Source organism: Phoxinus phoxinus (assembly GCF_949152265.1).
Source record: "Phoxinus phoxinus genome assembly, chromosome: 19".
Classification (NCBI taxonomy): Eukaryota; Metazoa; Chordata; class Actinopteri; order Cypriniformes; family Leuciscidae; genus Phoxinus; species Phoxinus phoxinus.
This window is the reverse complement of record NC_136894.1, coordinates 14652470-14661409: the sequence shown is the minus strand read 5'-3', so window position 1 is coordinate 14661409 and position 8940 is coordinate 14652470. Positions and strand designations below refer to the sequence as shown.

General features: G+C 35.5%; 1 protein-coding gene across 1 annotated transcript; it reads right to left on the bottom strand.

The window, feature by feature from the left end:
- Positions 1-78: 78 nt before the first annotated feature.
- cthrc1a (collagen triple helix repeat containing 1a) lies at positions 79-6944 on the bottom strand. The gene is made up of 4 exons (XM_079591534.1): positions 6673-6944; positions 4578-4796; positions 2301-2517; positions 79-1053 (listed from the first exon to the last, which is right to left on the bottom strand). The coding sequence occupies exons 1-4, from the start codon at positions 6790-6792 to the stop codon at positions 911-913; spliced, it is 699 nt and encodes a 232-aa protein (XP_079447660.1). The 5' UTR covers positions 6793-6944; the 3' UTR covers positions 79-910.
- Positions 6945-8940: the final 1996 nt, after the last annotated feature.

Here is an 8940-nt window from a genome sequence, read left to right as displayed (position 1 = left end):
CATTAAAAGCATTAATATTGTGAAATATTGTTTTAATAAAAAAATATTATTAAATATCTTAAAATGTAATTTATTTCTGTGATGGCAAAGCTGATTTTTCAGCATCTTTACTCCTGTCTTCAGTGTCAAATGAGTTGATATTTCTTATAGTTATCAATATTAAAAACAGGTTTGCTGCTTCAAATTTTTGTGGAAACCACATAACATTGTTCAGTATTATTAGATGTTTCTATACATGTAATGCCTCCTTGCTGAATGAAAGTATTAATTTATTTTAAAAAGAAACAACTTTTGAAAAGTAATATATTACATTAAATGAATTGAGATTTATTTCCACATTCAATTTTTTAATAGTGAGATGAAACATGACCCTGACTTTTCTTCATATTTTTTAGTCATGTACACACACACAAAACACAATGGATACAAAAAATATGTTGAGTTCTAGTCATCCAGGCACAAAGAAGAACCACTAAATAAATATTAGCAAAGCACGGATCATCTTTGTTGGACTCTACGTAAAAAAATTGATGGCAATAACATGGTACAGTGATGACATCTTAGGGTAACAACATGGTACTGTTTCAATACCATATTCATTTACCATGATATATACATAGTACAAGGTACTTTTTCATCATTCAAATTTGTATCATGGTATTGTCCAAAGAACCATAGTACTAACATGATACTTATTCCTCTCTAATTGTCTGTACTATCTAAATTGAGCATACTGAATCCCTCTGAGCCGGGGAATCATAATCTAATACATGAGAGTTGCACAGACTCAAAGCAACACTATTAGCTTTAATTTGTCCAATTTCTATGAGGAAGGTCCTTTCTGTGAAGGGAACATGATGTCGCTGTCTTCTATTGCCATGGTGACAGCGACAGTGATCAGAAGAGATGCTCATTTTGGAAGCTCTTCGATGATCACCCTGGATACAGAGTTCCATCCTGTAGATGCGTCACCACGAGGGTAGTCGGCACAAGTGCCCACCCATATCCCAACATCCACCAGACCAGCCTGGATCCCATCACAGAGCCCCTCGACTGGCAGAAAAAAACACAAGCAGTAGCGCTCATCAATACTGTATAATGGAATAAATGTTGTTATAGAGGCAGATGCAAAAAAAGTCCTTGGATTTTTTTTATCATTAGTATTTATTTGTAATATAAATGAATTATATAGGCATAATAATTAAACTTAATTATAAACACACAAACATATATAGCGCAAACAAATATTTAAAGAAATACATATATAATATAATAATAATAAGACAAAATTGTTCACTGGATTGTGTGTGTGTGTGTGTGTGTGTGTGTGTGTGTGTGTGTGTGTGTGTGTGTGTGTGTGTGTGTGTGTGTGTGTGTGTGTGTGTGTGTGTGTAGTTTTGCTAATGAATTAAAATCGCTGTATATAGATACGATGAGTTAGTGTATGCTGAGATGTGAGCTGGTGAGAAACCACAAAGAGCTTCTCAAATTCCTCTGGTCTCTCTGTAATTGCAGCATAGTTATGAAAACTGCCAAACTGCCTTCGACCACACACAAGAATATACTCAAAGGAATCCATGTGACAACGATATCTGCATGAGAGTCTTTTTCTGCGTTCAAAAAAATGAAATGTGTGAATCTTATGTGTACGATAGTGGATTGTGGTTATGAAAGAATGGTATTTCAAACAGAATAGTTTTTTTTTTTTAAACAGTCTGTGATCGTTAGAAAGTGTCAGTCATGTGATTAATGAACGTGGTTCAAAAATTACGTTTTAAATAAACACATTCTTGTAATACACAATATATGTGGAGTGTATATTTTAATGGAATGTATATATTGGTGGTGTTGAGTCCATTTTATGTTTGCTATGTGCCATATTTTGGAAACCACAAAGCCATAAATATATGTGAAATGTATCTGCATAATTGCAGTGTCTGATTCACACATGCAGCCATAAACAAGTATAATGGTTTAAAATATTTTTTATAACATCAAGCTTTTTATTTTAGAATATATGGGAATTAACAAGTATATGTATATTTAAGTAGATAATTATAAGATCCAAGCGAATAAGTTTGAAATATGTTATTAATAATTTTACTGGCTACATTTTACAATATTTCTATCGCACAGATACATTTTAACATGTTAAGTTTCTTTTTAAGTGTCTAAGCAGTGTTTATCTTATTTGTCTATGTAAATGTTTTTTATATTTTTTGCAATTTACTGACTAAAACTAAACAAAAAAGAATGACCTTATCTTACGGTAAAGGATGCGGATATTTTGTAAATGATACCTGTGGACGTCCTGTGTATGTTTATGGTGGAGTTGAGTTCAGGGCTGCCCTGGTCCAGGTAAATGATGGACTCTATGGGTAACGGTCCAGTGCATTCTGCCCCGTTAAAGGTGAAGTACCAGCGCTGACAGCAGGCCGTCTTACACTTAAGCCTGAGCGAACCGCTGAACAGCACACGTAGAGCACTGTCTGGACGCTGCTTGGTGAATGTGCACTCCTGTGACAGAGAAATCAAGACATTTCCATTGTTAAATCACTGAATAAATGTCTGAAGAGGCAAAAATATATGTCTAGTATACTATGTGTTATAGACCATTTGGGTTTGGCAACAATAGAGTGCTGCATGTGTTAATGTAGGTTAAATCTCGGACACAAATTTCATTTCACCACTTCCTGTTCCAGCACCTTGAAGTCAATGAGTTTTTTAATGGATTTTTGGTAAAATGACTGAAATGAGGTCTGTGTTTAATCCAAACTCAAGATATTTTCACATGTTAGTCCATGACATTAAATACACCAGTAAGACACCAGTTATTAAATTTAAAGCTTTTACTTGTCTCGATAAAGGCAGTTGCTAACAAGTGTCTAAATGGGACTACAGAGGTTGTCTGAGACATTAAAGTCGGCATGAAATCAAAATTGACCATATTTAATTTGTTAGTGTATAGTGTATGTAGTATGTCTTGTGGTGAACAATTAATCCGTGCAAGTTAATACACCGGAAAAAATTGTTTGCCGTGGTAATCTTTAATCAAAATCTGAAAAGTTACTTCCGGTCTGGAATGGCGTTCCTTTTCTGATGACATCAGCTTGACGGCTTGGGTTGAAAACACTTAACCACTTCCCTCAAACCGTTAGTCTGCTATGAGCAGAGATGGAGAGGAGGAGCGCTAAAGTAAAACCCTGCCCTCTGTTCAATATTCCCTTTCACTTGGAAATACGTCACAACACTGGAGAAAAGTCGTTTGCAACTTCTAGTTCACGCGGACTTTAAACATCATCATGCTAGTCTGCTTTCACAGCCTTATTATGTTTATGCAAACAATTCTAACTCAAACTTTTAGAGAAAATGTTTTTAAAGAAAGTCTGAAAGAGCTGTCGGAAGCTTAGAGATGGTGACGCTGAAGTCATGCGAATGTAGTCAGGTTGTTTATAGGCTACATTTTACTTTTAACTTCTGGGTATTGTATTTCAGAATCCCCCAAAAATGTGTTCAATTGTGAAGATTATCATGATGAACAAATTGTGTAAGAATCATAAACTTTCGTTGGTCACATTGCTTATTTTCTGCAATATTCCAAAAGCCAGTTTGCAGTTCAGTCGGATGTCAATGGCAAGAAAGTAAAATGAGGCATGTATTATTAACGTTAACTGACAGTATGTATGTATATATATATATATATATATATATATATATATATATATATATATATATAGAGAGAGAGAGAGAGAGAGAGAGAGAGAGAGAGAGAGAGAGAGAGAGAGAGAGAGAGAGAGAGAGAGAGAGAGAGAGAGAGAGAGAGAGAGAGAGACTTCTCTCTTCTATTATACACTTCTATTGCATGCTCTGGATTGCTGATCGTTCACTCAGCGCACGTGTCATTTGGATTCAAACTAAATTGTATATGTAAGTAAAGCATGAACTGTTACCTGATTATGTGTAACGATTGGATCCCTACATTATTACAGGACGTTTGCTGTTCAACAAGTTTCATGAACGCAAAGATCCGTAGCGCACACCCCAAAAACACTCGTCTCAAGACAGCACGCGAATACTGAATTGAATTCTCTTTCACGTCTTGTGCTTGGTACAGATGAATTCACATAAAATGATGTAAAATCACCGGTCTTGGCGAGTATCTTAGTAAACATAGTCGATTACATAATCTCAAATTAGTCAAGTTAGTACACAATCTCAACTGCACATAGACAGTTTTCATATTATACCCGTGCATTCGGTCTTAAAGGGACAGCAGCCTAATAAACCTGCAAAGAAATCACTCACTGCTCTTGACTAAATACCTTTTGTTAGCCATGTTAGCCCCTTCTTATAGCTTTTTCACTAGCAAAGGTTTTCTGTTTATGTTATTCCAGGGTTAGGGTTAGCCAATCAGTGTTGTGATGATGTCATTTCCTGAGGTTTCAGAGTCATTAGTCGCATACCATTTATGACTGATTCAAAACAACATGGCAGCAAAACTGAGCACCCATGAGCAAAGTACATTGAGAGAATATAAGGGAGTTGAATAGCTCTTCCTTTAAGAACATAATACTTACAGCTATTTTGCCTAGATCAATGCCGTAGTTCAATGAATTCCAAGCACACTGTTTGAAGTTAGGTTTCCAGGGATCATCAAACCTTTCTGTCACACACTCTCCCTTCTCGCCTTTAAATCCATCTCTCCCAGGGATTCCTGGTGTTCCTGGAATGCCATTTATCCCCGGGTTCCCATCCCTGCCTTGCACTCCAGGTACACCCTGCATGCATGGCTGGTACTAATGACAAAAACATGAAGAAAAGAGCATGGAACTATTTCAGTACTTTTCAGAGTCTTTTGGCTTGTTAATGAGGATGACAGTGATTCACCATGATGCACAGTCTGCTGTGGGTGGGAGAGCACCATGACCCTGTTCTTGAAGACGGATACATTTGTGCCGAGATGGCAAAAACAATGAAAACATCAAACTGGACGAATAACTTGTGTTAAATCCCCTGACCACAGTTACAGCCTGTTCACTTGATTTAAAGGGATAGTTCACCCAAAATTATTTTTTAATAAAATTTACTCAACCTCGAGTTGTTCCAAACCAGTATGAATTTCTTTCTTCTGCTGAACACAAAAGAAGATATTTTAAAGGGAAAGTCTGTAAACAAACAGTTAATGGGCCCCATTGACTTCCATATATATATATATATATATTTGCATTCTATAGCAGTCATTGGGGCCCATCAACTGTTTGGTTACCGACATTCTTCAAAATATCTTCTTTTGTGTCATACAGGTTTAGAACAACTTGAGTGTGAGTAAATGATGGCAGAATTGTAAAAAAAAAATCAACTATCCCTTTAAGCTCTTATATAAGACATTAATATTTACAGGTATTCTGGCAGACTTTTGAAAAATTTTAGGATTTTTTCTTACACTGTAATCCTATACAGTATTACTGTTTGTTGAAATAATAATAACAATAAAATATCGGAGTTAAGACCTGTTCACACCAAAAACAATAACTATAAAGATAACTATAATAATAGCTATTTGCATCCACACCAATGGACAATAACTTCTGTTTGTTATAAGTTGTATGCAGTTAAGCTGTCTGCCGCTTTAAATGTTCAAGCTCCTTAAAATCAGGTGGATTCTGATTGGGTAAATGTTTGTATAATTCATGAGCAGGAAAAAAAAGTGCCCTTTTTATTATATTTACACTTGGCCATTGTGGAAATTATACATTGATACAATGATACAAATGTACATTCTTACAATCGAGTCGTTACAAACGGTTTGCGAATCGATTTAACTGAATGAATACCGAATCAATAACATGAAGGTTAGTTAGCGATTCGAACATCACTACAAAACCCAGACAACAACATTGCGTTACATGTGGATTCCATGCGTAGGCCTACCAGATATGGGCCAGATCTGGACCGACACTAAAGTTGCAGTCTGGGACGCCATTAACACACCAGTGGGGCTTCACGTGTCTGTGTGTGTGTGTGTGTGTGTGTGTGTGTAGGTTTATATTACATGACCAAATGAAAAACCTGAGATCACCTACTTTGTGAGGAAATGGATTAATAAACATACTAAATCATATTTTTTTGAAAATGTAAAAATGCAGAAAGTTTTCTGTGATGGGTAACGTTAGGGGTAGGCTATGGGTAGCTACCGTTAGGGAATAGAAAATACAGTTTGCAACGTATAAAAATCATTACGCCATTATTATGGTGAGTCCCCACAAATTTTGCGAAACCGAGTGTGTGTGTGTTAGAAAAAAAAGAAAAGAAAAAGAAAAAAACCCCACACAATTAGGCTACCATACATTATTTAATTATAAACATATTCTCTGAATCCATTAAGAGGCTGAATTCTGCCGTTCCCCTATGAGCTAAACTTTTATTTAAAATTTCAATCAAACGTAATCAAACTAATCATAAGAAAATCAAATTACAGTCGGTAAAAATGCACTTTACCAATGGCAATAATTTAGTCTTTTATCCAAATTTGAATCTTTCCGAATCAGCCTGACTATCTGAAACACAAAATTACAAGAAGGGGACACTAAAGTGTTTATCATCTGGTACGATACATCTTATCTTTGACCTGGGTTTGCATTTAACACTTCTTAAAAAAACGTATCAGCCTACCTTGTCAGTAAACTCCGCGTCTCTTTGCCGGGCGCTCCTTTCTTTAGTTTTTTCGGCGAAGCAGAATGGCAAAGTTATCCAAAAGCAAATGAGAAGCTGAGGCAGTATTTTAACCATCATTGCTAAACTGCAGAGGTTTACAGCGTGCACGCGCCTGCTCTGATCCAACTGTTGCCAACTAATAACTTTTTCTAAGAGAAAGGAGACTATTCTGTATTCCTGCAGGGGGCGCGTGACAACGAAGAAATATCTATAGACCAGTGTTCAAACGTAGGGACGTGTATCATTGGTGATATATGTAGGCTGTACTTAGATTTCGAGGATTATAACTAATACATACATGAAAATCCGTCCAATAATCTATAGCTATTTTATGCATAGCTTCATCATCTAATCACAAACGACTGTGATTGATCCTTCCAGACCAGCGATGAGAAAACTATGTACCACGTGGCAACACACCTAACGATAAACTTTATCTGAGTGCAAATAGCTCTCTGACTCCACCAACAATTGCTCAGATGTTAAGATTAAACAGCATATTATTAACCTAGAGATAGCCTATTCACTAGTGTGACGACAGTAGCCTACTATATAGTCTGTCTATGCACTATTTGCACTTGTGAAAACAATGTAAACAATATGCTTGGCTACACACATTTTTTTTTATACTAAATGTAAATCTGACCATTCAGAATAAGGTCATTTATTTTAATTTTAACAGGAGTGATTTAAAAATGTAACCTGGTTGTATCACAAAGTCATATACATTCATGCATGAAAGTCATGAAGTAGCCTATCAACATAAAACCAGCAGGCTACTTTAAAGTTTAGTATGTTTTTGAGCTAATAAAATGGCGTTGGGTCTCTTAGAGTGACTTGTGAAACTCATGCATGAGAATTTTCTGATGATCAGCTATTATGATTTTAAATAACACCCTTTAAGGTGAAGACAATGAATTTTGTTCCTGAACAAGTAATCTATTCATTCAGTGAGGGGCCGTATGTTTCTTTTTCCTCTCTTGACCTGGAGGCACCACAGAGACAGGAACTGTAGGGGGTCTCAGACCACAGCTGAGGTATTTCCCTGTCAACATCCCGTAAGCCCGCCTCATGCCATATGAAAACACAGACATCAGCCATATTCATAATGTTATCTGAGGAAATAGCAAACATTTGCCTTCAAAATAAATCTGTCTCAATTTAGTCTTGAGATGTCCTCTAACCAAGGGCGTAGATTTGGTTTGAACATTGGGGGGGTTTTGATGTGATCATGGTATAAATACTGTGGGGGTTGTGGGGGGGTTGTAATGCATAGATTTAAATATTGGGGGGGGGGGTTATCTCCCCCCCAACCCCCCCACAAATTACGCCCCTGCCTCTAACTGGTCATTATTTCACATTTAAAGCAAATTGTGCTAATCCTAACCATTATACAGAAACATATCTTATTAAATTAAAATTACATTTAGTGTTTTTTTTATTTATTAAAATTAAGCATGATTTATAAATAATTTTCAAGAGCTAATGTGAACAAAAATGTTTTGCTACTCTTTTCTGAGTACATCTCATTACTATTTTTAAGGTAGATCATTTACATTTAACAATTTAAATGACTTAGTATATCTATTTCTACATGAACACAGAGAAAGGAGCCAGTAGATGGCAGAAGCGCTTTATTATAAAACTCATCCTGTTCAAACATGGTATACATCCACACCACTTATAAATTGCACTTTCAACATGATAACTAATATCAGTAAGAAATCAAAAGTTAGGAGCAAAGCATAGGCCTACCTGTACAGGCAACACTTCATTTAGACAGTACATTTATGTTTTATTATTATGGCTTTTAAGACAGCTTCACCTCCTCTAACAAATATTCCAATTAAGTTATTAAACTGTTATTTCTTAATGATCTCTGAAAGATCAAAATGTGCAATTTACTACATATTAAAAAAAACTAAAACAAAAATCTTTGTTATAAAAATGTTACGGGAATATTCAATTTTTATAATTTTGCAAACATTATGAGAACGTTATGAAAATTAACCATGTTTTTAATTATAGTAAAAGTGTAGTAACCACGTTTTTTTTTTTGGCGGATAGATTACGAGTTTTAGAACCACAGTTTTACTACAAATACCATGGTTAAACTATGGTTAGTGTAGCAAACCATGGTCAATTTGTGGTTACCATGGTTTAACTACAATAACCATAATGTTTAATGCCAAAAAATAGTAACATTTATAAAAAGATATTTCAGGA